This window comes from Anguilla rostrata, chromosome 5 (genome assembly GCF_018555375.3).
Source record: "Anguilla rostrata isolate EN2019 chromosome 5, ASM1855537v3, whole genome shotgun sequence".
In the NCBI taxonomy this organism is placed as follows: Eukaryota; Metazoa; Chordata; class Actinopteri; order Anguilliformes; family Anguillidae; genus Anguilla; species Anguilla rostrata.
The window spans coordinates 49357996-49375370 of NC_057937.1; the positions used below are offsets into that span (position 1 = coordinate 49357996).

Here is a 17375-nt window from a genome sequence, read left to right on the forward strand (position 1 = left end):
ATTGTTTCCGTAACAATTCCATGTGGTTGTTTGTGTATTATCATTCTTGAGTACCATTAATCTTTTCACCTTAGTTTCCGTGTGCTGTTATTTAGTTTTGTTTCTAATTTATTTTAAACTTTCTAAAACTGTCTCGTCTCATCTAGGATCTTTGCTCTGTACTGAGCCTTAGGTGATCAGTGGTGCCGCTTTCATGTTTTCTTCATGCCAATTCAAATGGAGGCTGGTAGAACATATATTACAGGGTGATACTGTGGCCACAGCCCCACTCTGACCACTGGTTGCTCTATTGAACATGGTTTTTCTGCACAGTTAGCATGTTTCTCAGCAGGGAAGGCTGACTTTCACCACCACATTCATGTGCCCCCTTAGAGGAGACGGTGAAGGAGAGACCAATCTCTTAATTAATGATGTAACCTTACTACCCAGAATAACGGTCTCCAAACCTGCTGCAAACCTTTTGCAAAGTCCAATGGAAGGGATTCTGATGCAAACCTGTTTTACTGACTTGTACCCCTGTTTATGTGTCAAATTATTGAGCTCATATTTTAGGACATTTACTCTCTGCTTTATTGATGGTGGGTAAGGCATGAAGTGTACCATACAGGTCCTTGAATTTGAGGTAAGACCCTCATGCGAGCTTACCCCGTGTGTGTGTGTGTGTGTGTGTAGAGGTCATGGTGAAGGTGCACGTGGTGGAGCTGAAAAGCGAGACCATCGGCGCCCCGGTCAGCGTGCGGGCCTACCTGAACCAGTCCGTCACCGAGTTCAAGCAGCTCATTGCACAGGTACAGGCACCGCCTCCCGGACACACCCTCACTCCCTGCAGCCTGGGTCCAAAACTCCAGAGGCAGTGTGCACTGATACCACCATACAGATGACCTTGCACAGCTTTCATTTGTACATGTTGTATGTTTCATCTGTGCTTGCATGGTGTAATGGAAACTGGCTGCCACCTTGCTTAATGCATCCCCATGTAACATGTTAAATGTTTACATGCCTGTTCGTGTCTTTGCATTGGTTAGCCGTAGCGTGACCATTGCAGACCTCACATACCCTGATGCACCTGTGGAACTGTTGCTCCAGTCATTGAAACGGCTTCCTTTTTCTCAGGCGACCGGACTCGGTGCAGAAACCATGCGCGTGGTCCTGGAGCGTTGCTATAACGACCTCCGGCTGCTCTACGTGCCCAACAAGACACTGAAAGCAGAAGGCTTCTTCAGGAGCAATAAGGTTCATCACTAATTTTGCTGTCTTCTCCTGCTGTCCACACACACCTTACATTTCTGTCTTGGGCCACTGTTTGGTCCTGCCTCTCCAGAGCTGTTTGGTAGAATAATGTGCAGTACCCGAGGAGCCAAGCAGAAATGTTTATCTTGGCTTTTCAGTTTGCAGAGTTTTGCTTTTTGAGAGAATTTGTAAGTTTAACATCTTTGCTTGTCAGTAACACAAAATGAGCTTAGCAAGCAGCTTTAAGCTGGACTAAGTTTTGCAGGTGTACAGATATGATAAAGGATTGCATTTTCCCCACAGAAATGTGATGGTCTGAAATAAGAAAATCTTAACAATACTAAATATCTGACAGTTTATTTTAAAAAAGAAAAGAAAACCATGAGTGCAAACAACCATTATTTGATGCCATCTAGTGGAGTCCACACAATTAGACAGGCACGTATACAGACACACAGAGGCCAATGCAGCAAACTTGGGCTAAGAACGATGACAAATTAACCTCACTCTTTTGGGTCCAGGTGTTCGTGGAGAGCTCCGATTCGACCGACCACCAAGTCACCTTCACCGACTCTCTCTTGTGGAAACTTCTGGATCGCCATGGCAACACAATCAGACTGTTTGTGTCGCTGCCCGAGCAGGCCCCTGGCCCCCTGGCCAGCAGGACTCTGAGCCAAAAGGCAGGCAACGACGCGAGCGAGCCCTTCGAGGGGCCCAAGGGCAGCAGGAAGTCGGTGGAGGCCATTTTGGAGGAGAGCACGGAGAAGCTGAAGAGCCTGTCCCTGCAGCAGGAGCAGGAGCAGCAGGGCTCCAGCGCCAGTGACAGCCAGAAGAGCTCCGACACCAGCGACTTCGAGCACATCCAGTCCCTGTCCCACGAGGCCGACTCCACCCCCTCAGGCTCCGCCTCCGCCGACAACCGGGAGCTGGAGAACCGGATCCAGCCGGCCGGCGGGGCAGGGGCCGGGGGCGGGGCCGGGGCCGGCTCGGACCAGGACAACCCCTTCCCGTCGGAGGAGCGCTCGGACTCGGAGGTGAACAACGACCGCAGCACCAGCTCGGTGGACAGCGACATCCTCAGCTCCTCCCACAGCAGCGACACGCTGTGCAACGCCGACAGCGCGCCGCTCCCGCTGGCCAACGGCCTGGACTCGCACAGCATCACCAGCAGCAGGCGGTCCCGCGCGCACGAGGGCAAGAAGGAGACCTGGGACACGGCCGAGGAGGACTCGGGCACCGACAGCGAGTACGACGAGAACGGCCGGAGCAAGGCCGAGGCCCAGTACCTCTACTTCCGGGCAGAGCCCTGCTCCCTGGAGGACGGGACCGGGGAAGGGCAGAAATGTGCGTCTCCTGGTACTCTGTTTGTTGGCCAGCTTCTTTCTGGTGTGCTTATGTTGAGATGGAGGCCTGTAGATGCTTTGTTACAGCCCCCTGTAGATGGCCTGTTACAATCCCTGTAGATGACCTGTTACAATCCCTGTAGATGACCTGTTACAATCCCTGTAGATGACCTGTTACAATCCCTGTAGATGACCTGTTACAATCCCTGTAGATGGCCTGTTACAATCCCTGTAGATGACCTGTTACAATCCCTGTAGATGACCTGTTACAATCCCTGTAGATGGCCTGTTGCAGACCCCTGTAGATGACCTGTTACAATCCCTGTAGATGGCCTGTTACAATCCCTGTAGATGGCCTGTTACAATCCCTGTAGATGGCCTGTTGCAGACCCCTGTAGATGACCTGTTACAATCCCTGTAGATGGCCTGTTGCAGCCCCCCGTAGATGGTAAATGGTAAATGGACTGCATTTATATAGCGCTTTTATCCAAAGCGCTTTACAATTGATGCCTCTCATTCGCCAGAGCAGTTAGGGGTTAGGTGTCTTGCTCAAGGACACTTCGACATGCCCAGGACGGGGTTTGAACCGGCAACCCTCCGACTGCCAGACAATCGGTCTTACCTCCTGAGCTATATCGCCCCATAGATGACCTGTTATGGCCCAAATATCAATATTTTCAGAGCGTAACTGGAATTTAGCATGCATCTAACAGTCCCACTACATAGTATTTGATGTGTACAGTTAAAAATGTAATTGAGTGACTTGAAATTAAGTGTTTATAAGTGTGTGTGAATTTTTTGACAGTAAGGAAAATGTATTGACCTTTATTGTAGGAAAAGTTTATGAAGTGGGGTTTTTCTGAGATGAGGCTTGATTCAGAGACGTGTATTTTTCCTTGCTGGGACTAACGGCTGTAATTGGCCTCATTTTTCAGGCTTGCAGGTCCACGTTGATAAGAGGATTACGCTGGCTGCTTTCAAGCAAAACCTGGAGCCATTTGTGGGGGTGTCCTCCTCTCACTTCAAGGTCTTCAGGGTCTACTCCAACAACCAGGAGTTTGAGAGCGTGCGGCTCAACGAGACGCTTTCCTCCTTCTCTGATGATAACAAGGTCAGCAGCCATCTATTGTTACGTTAGTCCCATCTCCATAGATTAGCACAATGTTGATAACACTGTTCTGGCCTGTTATCTTCATGCAGCTATACTATCTTTGACACCTCGTAACATGTAATCATACCAGCACGTTATCTTTAATGCTAAGAATCGTCTCTGCATTGAACAGATCACCATTCGATTGGGACGGGCGTTGAAGAAGGGCGAATATCGCGTTAAGGTGTACCAGCTCCTAGTGAATGACCCAGAGGTAGGACCCCAGAACCAGCCTGACTGCAGGCTTGTGTACACATGTCATTTTGATCCTTTTTTTCTCCACTGCCCTATCAGAGCATATCATGGGATACGTGAGGCTGTGTGATAGTGTGTGATGGTGTGCCCCGCCCTTTTCTCTCTCAGCCCTGTAAGTTCTTGGTCGACGCCGTGTTTGCCAAGGGCATGACGGTCAGGCAGTCCAAAGAAGAGCTGCTGCCCCAGCTGAGAGACCAGTGCAAGCTGGACCTCAGCATCGACAGGTGGGCACGACACACGCAGGCGCTTGCGCGGAATCATGCATGCGCATGCACGCACCCACAGGTGCACGTAAACGAGCCCCCCTCCCTGCTTCCTCACAGGCTTGCATTTACACACTCCAGCGGCACGCGCCTTTGAGAGCTTTGACTCTCAGCCGGTCCCCTGGGTTTACAATCCGTGGTTTTAAAGTGCTTCTAAGGCTGCGATGTCCCATTTGAAAACATTAATGGAGACGGAATATTCCCTGAACTGTCTGTGTCACTGCTAAATGCAATCCTTTAACAGCCTTATGTTTTTTGCATTAGTACCGGATCTAAATGTGCTCTGTCTGAGATACAGATCGGTACATGTGTCATAGAAGAGACCTTTAAAAGAACAAAACTACATTGAGCAGCAGGTCCCTGAAGTGCACTGAATGGATGAACTCGAGGTGAGCTTTGATCGTGTGTTAATACGCTATGCATGGTCTCCTCAGGTTTCGCCTGAGGAAGAAGACCTGGAAGAATCCAGGGACTGTGTTCCTGGACTATCATGTCTACGAAGAGGACATCAACATCTCCAGCAACTGGGAGGTGTTCCTGGAAGTTCTAGATGGTAATTTTAAAATTGGAATGCTTTGTCAGTCACGGTTAATTTTATCAGCAACAGTTTTTTGTTTTTTGGCGTGCTTGTGTTCTTACAGTATTTTTTTAAGGCTTAGTTCAAGTAAAAAAAGGAAAACCAAGGGGAGGAAAGCACTTAGCATGCGGCTGTCGGAGCACATTCTGCTAATACAGTGAGTTTTAGTGTTCTGTCTGACTGCCAGTGCTGATTAATCTGCCTTGGTTTTGTCCAGGGAGGCAGGGCGAGAGTCAGATTTCCGTGTCTCATTCCTACAGCAGTTCCCCGTGTGATTGAGTTAGCATTGGCGTGCGTCTGGTCTCGGCCTTGCATGTGCCTGTAATTTTGGCCTTTCCCTCAGAGCCAGAGAAGATGAAGTCCATGTCCCAGCTGGCGGTTCTGACCCGGCGATGGAGCCCGGCCCACATGAGGCTGGAGCCCTTCAAGGAGGTGGTGCTGGAGAGCAGCAGTGTGGAGGAGCTGAAGGAGAAGGTTAGCCCAAACGTACTTTATACACCGCTCTTTTTAAGACCCTTACAGACAATGCGCATGTGTCTGTAAGCAATGCAAGTATAGAAGCACTACATTACATTGCAGTGGGCGGCGGTAGTTGAAAACAATCGAGATTTGTCCTCTTGACGAAAGGAACAACAGACAACAAATATTCTAGTGGTACTTTTATATAGCTATGGCTAAGTAGGGGTGGGAAATGGTATTATTTAAAGCTGGCAGTCAACCGGTGGTAAATATAAATTACCAAACTTTAGCTGTAACATTTTTTTAAATTTATTGACGGGTAGTTTAGGCTCATAATGCACAAGGGCTGTTTTTTGGTGTTCAAGGGATGTTTTGGTGTGGTCTACAATTCTGACTTAATCAAAATATGACCTGTCAGTGTCTGAGATGTCTGTGTTATGAGGGTTTTAAAAATATACATATATATATATCTCGCTAATGCCTCCAGAATTACTCTGAACGTAACAATTTCAAAAACAGTGAGTTTTACATACCAACAAAACATGACATGGATAGATGTGCAGTGGACATTGTGTAATTTAAGTGCTACTGTCATTCTTTTTTTCTTCAGCTCAGCGAATTGAGTGGCATTGCTCTAGAAAACTTGGAATTTGCAAAGGTACGTGAACATCCTTGCTGTGCTTATTTTGGACGGGGTGGGATTATGCATGTATTTGCACCTATTGTTTTTCCTCTCTCCCTGAACGTGGGACTGAACCGTGTGCTGATTGGCTGTTGCAGGGCAGAGGGACGTTTCCCTGTGACATCTCCGTGTTGGAGATCCATCAGGACCTGGACTGGAACCCGAAGGTGTCCACTCTCAACGTCTGGCCTCTGTACATCTGTGACGACGGAGCCGTGGTCTTTTACAGGTATGATGGCACATGACGTTTCTGAGGGACCGGTGCCTTAACCATGGCACTGCTCTTGTGCAGCCCACTGCGTTGGACTTCCCCCATTGTAACAGGCCAGGCAAGATGTATAGGAGCATGCCTGTGTGTTCTGATCATGCCTGGGTACCTCATGCTAAGGGAATTCTGCGAATACATCAGCGGATTACATTGTGTTGTTAGTAAGAAGTTCTTACAGGTAAGGACCACCTTCTGTAGGTAAGCAGGTGTATTTAGATGTTCAGCATGCAGTAATTTAGTCCTAGTCATAGTACAGGAAAGCCTTTTGGGGATTCATGCATCCTGGATGCTGGTCCATCACTTGCCACTTGCTTATGGGCGTGATTAGGACAGACAGTGAGAATGGTGAGGCCTTGTTTAACCCTCAATACCAGCCCAGTTCTGCCTGGTTTCCTGAGCTTTCACCTATATGGCCTGTCCATAAACCTCGTCCGCATATTGAAGAGTGATCCCCCCCTTCCTCCCCGTCTCCGCAGGGACAAGGCGGAGGAGCCCATGGAGCTGTCGGAGGAGGAGCGCAGCGAGCTGATGAAGAAGGAGAGCAGCAGGCTGCTGAAGACGGGCCAGCGCGTCAGCTACTCGCCCCGCAAGGAGAAGGCCCTCAAGATCTACCTGGACGGGGGTCCCGCCAAAGACCCGGGCCAAGACTGAGAGGCCGGGGGGGGCCCCCTACCGCCGGATCAGCTGGCCCCGCCCACCCACTGCAGCATCGCCACCCTGGGGACTGTGCCCGGCGCTGCGCTCGCGCTCAAACGATGTCACCAGTGCTGTACGGCTGACCCGCCCCCAACTCTGAGCTCCAGGGGGATATAGCCAGGCTCAGAGTACTATTGTGCACTATAGTTTATTGTACTGTAAAGTTTAAAGGGAAGTGCAAAAGCTATTCATTAAAAAAAAAAAAAGAAAAAAAAAGATGAAAAACTCAGATACCATGCAGACACATTGATTCAGACATGTTACAGAGTCAGGCGCTTTTGGAGACGAGCGGAGAGGACAGACTGGGCAGTTTGTCTCTCTTTCTCTCGCCATTTTTAACGCCAAATTCAGAGATGGAGCCTTTATCCCCTTCCCACCTGCACACATATACCTCACCCAATAGCTCCACATCACCTGTATCATACCCGGGTTCAAACCACACCTTTACAGCTGCTTCCAAGGTCAAAGGTCAGAATTTAGTCACCTTCCATTTCACAAGCTTTTGCCCATTCCTGAATCACAGGTCTTCAAATCCCACGGTAACTAAGAAGTTTAAATTTCCCAGCAAGGATTTCTGAACCTTAGACTGATAATTCCTTGGTTCTTTCCCTGAAATCAGTAAAATCCCACCCCACCACCCCCACTGTTGCCCAGCTGCAGAAAGCAGCTCCCTCCAGCGTCTGTATAACACATTTTCTCCTCTTGGTTGTTCAGTACTGGTACATGCTCGCTCCCGCACTACTAAGGCTAAGTAGCGAATGAGAAAACCGAAAATCCTGTTTTGTTTTTTTGTAAATTATTATTTTTGCCTCGGACTTCGTGAATGCTAGGCCTCCTATCTGAGGTACCTGGCGCAGATTTTAACTTTATTTCTGCATATAACCTCGTTACTTTAGTCTGTCTCTCTTTGTTCGCCCTTCTTTCTGCGCAATGTGAACCTAGTGTCCATCCGACGTGACATCATCACAAGGTGGCCTGCGTCTGGTAGGTATGAGCAGCGGGAGTCTGTGGTGAAGGCTCATGGGAACTCGATGGGGGGGGCCTCTCTGTGACCCCCTCCGTACCAGCGGCTTTTGGTTCCAAGGCGCCACACGCACATGAAGATGGCGGAAGGTTCCCGCTGTTCCTTAACGCTGCCGCGAGCTGTTCACAGTAGACATGCCAATACAAAACAATAATACCTATTTTTTTTTGTTTTATTATTTTGAGATTTAAAATCTTGTGTGAAAATAGATGATTTTAGAAAGGAATTAAAATGCTTTTTTTCATAACCGCAGTATTCTGTTATAAATTCAGTCTCAGGCCTCTCCCCCCTGCTGGAGCTGTGCTCATCTGTTAAATTGAAATCGTTGTGCTTTGTGGCAGAAAAAAAGGATTTAATGGGGCTTAATACCACTGGAATATGAATTTTATTTCACTGTTATCTCTTTGTGGCCTAGCTGTCCACTGAGTAGAAAATTAATTTGTTGGGCTTTTGGGCTTTATTGCAAATCATAGCTACATAGTCCTGACTTACTGACACGTTCTCAAGTACATTTCAGTCTTCAATTGTAGATTCACGTTACGGAAGATAATCACTTGTATTGGGGAAACTCTGCATCAATGATGGGCATTTCTAACACGAACATAACTGGCTTGTCAAAAATCAGCTATTGTTATGGAAAACAATAAACGCACAAGAATTTACTGAAGCTTTTCATTTGGGCAAAGAATTGTCATATTGGATCCTTTCGTGAAGGCCGTGACGATTCCCTCAGTCGCCCAGCTTCCCCTCAGGCTGGTCTGAGGGTGGAGTCTTCTGAGCCTGATTTCTGGGAAGTGTTGTGCTTTTTGGATCTTGTGCGAGAGCAACGGAATTCAACCCAAAAGTCAAAACCCGAAGCCCTCGAGTTACATTTATGCATTGACACACTGGAGCATGCTGCACAGGCTGTAAGGCATTTCACGATGGGCGATGAGAGCAAACAAGTTTTATTTTACAAATTCATCTGACACTGGACATGAATTTAAAGGGCAAGAGAATAAAACAGTGCATACTGAATGAGGTTTTTAAGAGAGGAATCTCTACATGCTCTCCAGACAGGCTGTCTGGTGCGTCGGGGTCAAGCGGAGTCGATTGGGAGTGAGGTCAGACCACGTCCAGAGGATCTCGAGTCACATCGTCACTGGAAGAGTGCCGCAGACACCGGGACCCTTGTCTGTCAGAAGGCAAATGAATAAAGGGGATTTTGTTATACTGCATAAAATTTTCACAGTCCAGGGTTATAGAACATATTCTATGGGGTTTGCAATACCCATAAATTACAGCTCAAATCTTCCAAAGTTTCGAGAGTACATGCATGTATGAGGTGTTCAATAAATGGTAAGGCTTCACGAATTGTACTTGAATTGAGTATTGAATTGAAGCAAGTAGAGCAGCTTTCCCCTCCATTCTCCCTCAGTGTTTCCAATCATTTAAATGGCATATTTTTAAAAGTATGATCGCATCATTGGCACGTCTGATTGGGTTTTAAGGTCAATAACATATCTTATGGGAATTAATTGGCTTCCTGTGGGCGTGATGTGGATTGTGTTAAAGCTGTACCTGTGAGGCTGGCACTGGAGCCCCCTGGCACAGGGGCAGTGCTCCCGAGGCCCCTCCCCCTCCATGTCCCAGGACAGCAGCTCCATCAGGTGGTTGGGTTGGCTGTGGCAGCGCTCACGTGCTCTCGGCTTGCGGGTGCACACTGGAAACAGCAGGTCTGGCCAGGCCATAGCATAACAGTGGACATCATTATAATGACCATATTCTTTTATATGGGATTGCTTCATTTTGCAAGCTCTAGGCCTGGCAGCAGTTGTTAAAATCTTGAGGAATGTTTTGGAAGCTCTGACCGGCCAAAATTCAGAATGAGTTTAGGATTTCATATCCTGCATATTGTGGACGTGTGCATTCTGTTGGAGATGGTCACTGGTTTTTAAATGTGAAACAAATGTTGGTACTTAGTTTTTTTTACCTTCATTCTAAGGCAAATAGAAAAACTTTATTTCCCCTTGTCTGCGGTCATGTCCTAAGGCAGTGGTGGGAAACATTCTGTTATTTTGGAAATGTTTCCCAAGAGAGTCAGCCCCCATTTAACTTGGATTTCCATCATCACTTATCAGGCACAGTCAAACGATCCCAGAGCTGGCAGCCCTGTACCTCTGTGGAAGGCGCAGCAGAGTGCATTGCTGCAGTCGCTCTGGTGTTGACAGATACTGCCTGCCGCACCCTTGGCACTCTTCTTAGAGCAGCGACCCCACACACACAGCTGTCCCGCGCAGCACTCCTCATCCTTTGTGCAATTCTGAAAACACAAACGTGCACATGCATGCAACACAAACACAGTGAATTTAAATGTCATTTCAGTGACATTAATGTCTCATTTCTGATTGGTGAGAAAGACCAAGACAAGTGTGAAATCACCCCAAGAAAAAAGTCTTAGTTTTACAAATAGTTTTACAAACACCTGTACATTTAAATTTAGGTAAGGAATACATTTCATTAATACTCAGGCTTTCCTGATTCCAGTTCTCTCTTACTCACTAAAATTTGCGGACACAAGATGCCAATAATTTGCATTGGCTGTCTGCTAGAAAACACTAAAACCTTTGATGTAGAACTTTTCTCACAGGACCTATTGAGCTGGAGTGTTTTTTGAAAACATTCTGTAACACGGTCATTTCCTGTGTTCCCTCTAAACTTTCTTTTTTCTGACTCAAGGATGTTTTGGTTGCTAGCACATGTTTCCTGTGCACGGAATTTGTTTTTCCAAAACCCAAGTCTAATATTTACCTCACAATCTTACCATTCTCTCTTACTTTCTGTAAAGGAGGGGGAAGAAACTGCTGAGGCTATTTCAAAAGTGCAATTTGAAACCAAGCACAAGCTGTTCCAAATTACAGTTAATGTGTGCTTCCTGCAGCCTTGCTGCTCTACACCACTTTAACTGAGCTGCATTGTCACAGTAATGCATGACCCTTTGTGCATCCACTCATCTTTATTTTGTGTAGCACTGGATAATTAGGTTGTCATACGGTGCTTCACAGTAAACATTTTCTACCAGAATGTAAAAATAAATTAATACTAAATTCTCAGCAGGAATAACCTTTCAAATTATTCCCTAACCCTTAACAGGCCATTAAATTCAACTCTTTGGAAAATGCAGAACATAAGACGCATAAATGAAAAGAAAGAATCCAAAAGAAAGCCCTTTTAACTGACTGGGTGTCAGCAGCATCACAGGGACAGAAATGTCAAGCAAAAAAACCCAGGGGCCCGGGTCCTTCAAGCCCAAGAGGGAGGCACCTGAAATTCCCCTGAATAAAGCAGTGTTGAGTGGGTAAAGCTACGCATGCGAGGTGTCTGTGATCCAACAGCGACGCAGGCGCCGCCGAAAAGCACTCACCGTGCGGGGAGCCTTGCAGGGCAGGCACCTGGACTGCAGCCTCTCGTACAGGCAGTAGCTGCCCTTCTCGCAGTCCTCATCGACGATGCATCTCTGAGGAGGAGGGAGGCACCGTTAATGGCCAGGTCCCAGGGCACAGACCAGCCCGGGTTAAAATCCTCACTCTTCAAATGAGGTTTAAGGTCATTCAATTTGGACCCGCTTTCCATGGACAGACAATGAGGTCTGTACTGCTATTGGCATTGTTGCATGAGGCACTACTCGGGTGGTCCTTCCCAAGCCACAGTAACCAGGTAAGACACAGCAATTACATTCCAGACGCATGCCCTTCCCTCTCGATCAAAAGTAACCTCTGATTAGCCCTCAAGCAGGCAGGAATGGAGGAACATCACAGAGGATCTGTCACACTGGCCTAGATTTTACAGCAACTTTAACATGAAAACTATTCTATTGTCAAAATATATTAATCACAAAGTGAATTAGAATATAACTTCCGAACAATCAATAGATCTAGAAGTATTAAAGCACATTTTTAAATAAAATTTGCAAATGCTGAGGAATTCAGTATTCTGTAGGAGTGGTCAGGAGATATCTGTTCCAGGATAAGTGACACGCGTGGAATTATTCAGGTCAGGAAATTCCAATGGAACATTTCCAAAGGGAGATTTGGAATCTTGGGATCAGGAATGAAGTATAATCAACAGCAGCTTCACACAGAAAGAGCTTTTTTTCTCCAGTAAGGCATCTAACCATGATTGCTACTTCAGCCTTCAGTACAATATTACAGAGTATTCTAGCCTTCACTGGGGGACAAGACGGGGAAAAACAACAGAAAGATACTTCAGTGTGTCGGTGGGAGGGGAGGGTGGGGGGAATGGGGGCAGCCAAGACAAACAGAATGTACTCTTACATAGATCTGGCAGCCCACTATTACTTAAGTGAGAAACCCCCCCCCCCCACCACCCTGCACACTGTCTCAGCACACACAGTTGCTCTATACAGACTCAGTTAATCAATTTCAGAGCTCAGCTGAGTAGAACCGCACAATATACTGTCTAGCTGATTTGAAATTGTGATTCATAAATACTACTAAATTGATACGGTGGCAAACAGAGGAGAGCTACATATTGGAAACACATGGAACAGGGAACCCCAAGGTGCAGGAACATTAATTCTACTTCAGTTCAATGCACTCATTCAGTCATTTAATTGACTTTATAAATATATCATAAATTGAAATTGAAATTTTAAAAAAAGCATTATTGTAAGATGGGTGGTATGCATGAAGAATGCGATTGTGTGGCTGGCGGTGACTGTTGCATAACCACTGCTCTTTGCTACATACATCAGTTAGGGACAGAGGAGATATATTGCCTCTGTATTCGTTTTCCATTTTGCTGAGCTGGGTAACCCTGAATGACCCACACAGGATTTACAGTCAAAGAGACAGTAGAGCAGACATATTAAACAAAGCTTTCATCCACAGAAAGAGTCATATCCTTAAATAATGTGAGATCTGTCAATTCACTACAAATCTTAACCAGCCGTGCACATTTCCTTTACATAACACACAATTTATACAATTTTACTGGCTCAGTAGTTTTATTGGCTCAGTATTTACAGCTCTTGTATGAAACTTTCTTCAATTTTATCCTACATTTTTTCTCTTAAAAAACTACCAAAAATAGTTAAAATTTGCTTTTTCTGTGTCAACATTTTCTACAGACATGTACACCCAGGTGGCTACGGTATAGCTGAATACTCAATCTCTTTTTTTGCTTCATGTTAGTTTTTAATTTTTTTTTTAATTTAGTGGTGGCTCCAATACTCCTAAACAAGTATAATACTATAGGAAGTTTTTAGGAAAATTATGGTGAGCCAATGTAGTGGCTTTGCCTGTTAGACTGGCTGATGCTGGTACCTTTGCAGCAGGCTCTAAGCTCGGCGCTAAGCTAATGTTACTGTATCGTGGAGTGAGAGACCAGAGTTAAGTTCCCATATAAGGCAAGCATAGCGACTTATCTTCAGAACACACCCCCACATCACCATACAGAATGCTGACAGCGGGAGGCACCATCATGCGTTTCACATGTCATGTGTCTCCAGGTGTTTTAACTATCCAGGAATGTTCCAGACGCTGGATTACCACACAGTGTTTTATGTCTCACTGCATCTCTGTCACAGGCCCAGTGCCTCAACTCTGTGTGTTTACTGCATTCCATACAGCGCCAAGCACAGACTGTATGATTAAGTTCTGTTTATTTAAAAAGACATACAAAACAAATGCCTGTTTATTGCTGGACCAGAGCTATGAATGAGCATACATCTGTGCTACTGTATTGATTTTAATTATTTAGTATTTAGTCTTCCTAACTTTGTAATGGATCCTGCTACAGCTTACATATAACGGAAATGACCTGGGGAAACAATCACATATTCCTAAATCTTAAAATAAACATTCAATATCCTGCTTCTCTATGAGTCCTGTACTAGCACTAGCAAAATGGAGGTTAACCCCTGTCTATAAGTGAAAAATCATGCTGTAGGCCTAATAAATTCAGCATTAAAAACAATGATTGATCAAAAAGAAACAGGCCTTCACTGCAAGGCCCTGTAGCTTCTCCTCCTCCACAGATTCCTTTGAATAGGGCTTGACTCATCTACAGCCTGTAGTCAAGATCAACAAATCCACTGCAACTGAATTAACTGAAATCACTGCCTGCATGTTAGTCAACCAACATTGAAACAAGCAATGCAGTTGCTGATATTAAAAATAAGGCAGTTACCAAAAATGGAAATAAGGCAGTTACTCACACAGAAAAGATATAGTCACCAATTGGGAAACTGGCAGTGACCATTTTCAAACCCGTTCAGAACTGGTCCTGGATCAGAAGCGGCAGAAGCCGTGGACACATGACCAAATGCAACTCAATAAACCACCCCTCTCCCAACCTCAGAACAGCATGAATGTGACTCATCCGCTCCAAATAATGTACGTAGTGACTCTGGCTTAACCATAGTCTGGGCACCAAACGCACCGCAACTGAGCAGGAAACGTGACTCAGCTTTACTGTATGAGTTACCATAGCAACTGCATGGCAGTGTTTGGTGTGCTGAAACGCTAATGGGGTGAGTTAGAGGTGGAGGTCTGATACTGGACACAGCCTGCACTGCGGTGAGAACAAGCCACTCCATCTCACATTCAGTGTAGAGCTTAAAGCATTAGTTCCACAACATAAGACACAATGAGGATAATAATCGTCCAAATAAGAATGTCACTAATGTAATTTATTGTGGAGGAAGGTCACCATTACCTAAAAGAGACACTGGGCCAATGCTGCTGCCTCTTACAGAGGAAAAAAAAGGAAAAGAAAAAAAAAAAAAACTACAAAATGCCTACAAACCTCTTTGTGGATTGAGGCTTCCAGGGAGAGGGTCGGCAATTACCCAGAGAGATGTTTAGCGCAGACTTGTGTGTAAACATCACAAAGACACCATAGAAATGTTTAGAGCTAATTATAAAGACATCAAGCACACAACACTGATTGGATAACTGGAACACAAATGTATGCCTCATACAAAACATATTATAAACCACAGACAATATGATTGTATTCAAATACATATAGAAATACAGCAGTGTTCTGAAAAACGTGTGCTGGACATTTCAGAGGAAGCTTATGCTAGACTGTACCTTCCCAGTTTGACTGAGGAGGTTGTAGTGAAAAGGGGACAAGTTCACCTCACGCCTCTCCGAGCGTATAGGGTCACCTGAAGTGATGTGCAAACAAGTTCACCAAGACAATGGGCAGATGGAACACAACTCACATAATCAATCTCATTCCCTCTGCCACTGGATTGGATCACGGTCCTGGAAAAGTGAGTCGCTCCAGTTCTATTGTCCGTTTCCTGGAAGTAATATTTTTTTTAAAGATATAATTATTCTGATGGGCATTTAGATCTACTTTAGAGACAACACACTCTGACCCAAGGAACCCTTGTTTTAGCTTGCTCCAAAGTCTTTAATATTCCATTTGGTGAATTTGCTTCAGATAGTCCAAATTGTTATATGTCCAGTCCTTTCAGTAATTTATTATGTCTGGGAGTCTCAGGACTGTGTATGTCATTGTATATGGTTCAATTAAGAGTCATATTTCACCTTCCACTCCTCATCTTCACATGCCCATGTCAATGTCCATAATTTACTAAATTAATCTGTAAAGGATCTTAATGACAATATGCAAGGGAAAATAAGGGCTATAGCAACTGTGAGGCCAGTAGAGTGTAAAACAGCACTGGGCTCAAAATAAGAGTATCAAAATACTGCAGAACATTCACCTGAAGCGATCAATGTAAGAGGTAGTAGTCTAATTCAGTTAGAAGAAAAAAAAGGTAAACCGACTGTTTCTGGTTTTTTGCTTTTAAAAAATGCTAGATACTTTAAATCATTTAATTACAGCACATTAAGCATGCATTGATAATACCTTATCAGTTTGCTCTATGGTGTAGACGGATTGGTTTCCCGCTTTCTTCACATGTATCCTTCCGTCGTGATAACTCAAAGGCAGGTCATGGCCATAAAAGCCCAGTCTGGCGCTTTCATTGTCCATCTTTAAAGGAGACATTTAAAAAATGCATGACGAGTTGGCTCAGAAAGCGATTCAGCTCAGACAAGTCGTCTCTTTATAGAAGTTCGGGCCAGTATTAATATTGTAAATTAAGTTGTATCATCACTGAACATTAAATTAGTACATCCACCTAGCATTATGCCTTTTTGCTAAAAAGTTATGGCGCAAATATGCGTGATAGTTCCAGGGAGATAATATTACATTGCCATTATATGAATGTAATGGCAATATAAGCACAAGATGAATTTTAGCCTACGCAAGCAATTCTGAAATTAAAAAGATTGCTGCGTGAATGTTCTTACGAAGTAATCATTTAAATATTTAACCATATATTGTACTATATTCTTAAGTGTCTCAAATGCGACAATAAAAGTGTTCATAACTGTTGGCAGTTATAAAAGTAGCCTTAGTGGAAATGGTATTTGATAAAGAAGGGCATCCCAAAGCGTTTTGTTTTATGCACAGTGAAGAAATGGAAACGGAATTACCTTGTGCACCGCCTCCTCCAATTTATGCTGCGTGTCTTCCATCAACTTCTCAACTTCTCTGAACATGTCGTTTAAAGTCGCGTGTCCTTGAGCCAAATTAGCCTCTATGGTCTGGCTCATGTCTGAATCCTTAGAAGCGGTCGTTTCAAGAAGAACCTCACAGATCACAGCCAGCCGAAGCATAATCTCGGTGGGCGACATTGTCCTGCCTTCTGGACACACGTCTATAGAGCAAGTTCCCTGGATACGGTCTGCTAGCGTAGCCTAGACTCTGACGAGAAGAAAAGCGGAAAAGAACTTTAACCGTGTAGCATCCTTTTCGCCGACCCACTGGAGCCCCCAGAGAGTCCTCACGTTATAGGCTACATTTACAGCAGAGAAAACTAACCCTGTTCCTAGAGATCTACCGTCCTGTAGGTTTTCATTCCAACCCTAGTAAAGCGCATCTCATTCAACAACTAAGGGATCTTGTTGGGCTCCTAATTAGTAGAGTCAGGTGTGGCAAATTAGTGTTGAAATGAAAACCTACAGGACGGTAGGTATCCAGGAACAGGGTCGGTTACCACTGATTTAGATGAACGATCCAAGTTTTCCCAAGTTGTGTGCAGGGAATGCATCTTGCGTCCACGAACAGGTCATTTAAATAGGTAATTTCAACTTTATTTTGGCATCATTTGTTAATTGTCAAATCAAGTATGCCTACTTGAATGCATTTAGCGGACGCACGTATTGAGAGCGACTTACATACCTGCATACATAGGCTACTTATAGGGTTTTGACAACGAGCGAACAGTGCAGATACATTCAGAATTATGCACTGGGGAGCTGCAGGGTCTGCGAGTTTTGGTTTTCACCTTAAATACAACAACCACTTTGATAAATAACGAAAATAAATCAGGTGAGGTGAGT

The 17375-nt window shown here is 45.0% G+C and overlaps 2 protein-coding genes across 5 annotated transcripts in view; one reads left to right on the top strand and one right to left on the bottom strand.

Moving 5' to 3' along the window:
• Positions 1–8609, top strand: part of usp47 (ubiquitin specific peptidase 47) — a 28207-nt gene extending 19598 nt beyond the window's left edge. For all 3 annotated transcript variants that reach the window (XM_064336843.1, XM_064336841.1, XM_064336842.1), the window contains exons 18-28: positions 673–788; positions 1114–1233; positions 1752–2574; positions 3509–3684; positions 3857–3937; positions 4087–4202; positions 4676–4794; positions 5162–5292; positions 5888–5935; positions 6058–6188; positions 6704–8609. In XM_064336843.1, coding sequence (XP_064192913.1) covers positions 673–788; positions 1114–1233; positions 1752–2574; positions 3509–3684; positions 3857–3937; positions 4087–4202; positions 4676–4794; positions 5162–5292; positions 5888–5935; positions 6058–6188; positions 6704–6878 — 2036 coding nt within the window. In that variant the 3' untranslated portion in view covers positions 6879–8609. The remainder of the gene's footprint in view (positions 1–672; positions 789–1113; positions 1234–1751; positions 2575–3508; positions 3685–3856; positions 3938–4086; positions 4203–4675; positions 4795–5161; positions 5293–5887; positions 5936–6057; positions 6189–6703) is intronic.
• A 267-nt stretch (positions 8610–8876) lies between these two features.
• LOC135255539 (dickkopf-related protein 3-like) lies at positions 8877–17285 on the bottom strand. 2 transcript variants are annotated; one of them, XM_064336851.1, is made up of 8 exons: positions 17215–17285; positions 16467–16737; positions 15835–15960; positions 15179–15259; positions 11351–11443; positions 10105–10249; positions 9508–9664; positions 8877–9121 (listed from the first exon to the last, which is right to left on the bottom strand). In XM_064336851.1, the coding sequence occupies exons 2-8, from the start codon at positions 16665–16667 to the stop codon at positions 9052–9054; spliced, it is 873 nt and encodes a 290-aa protein (XP_064192921.1). In that variant the 5' UTR covers positions 16668–16737; positions 17215–17285; the 3' UTR covers positions 8877–9051. The 2 variants fall into 2 exon arrangements, with proteins under 2 accessions (XP_064192921.1, XP_064192920.1); XM_064336850.1 differs by lacking the exon at positions 17215–17285 and having other exon boundaries at positions 16467–17067.
• Between the last annotated feature and the right edge of the window lie 90 nt (positions 17286–17375).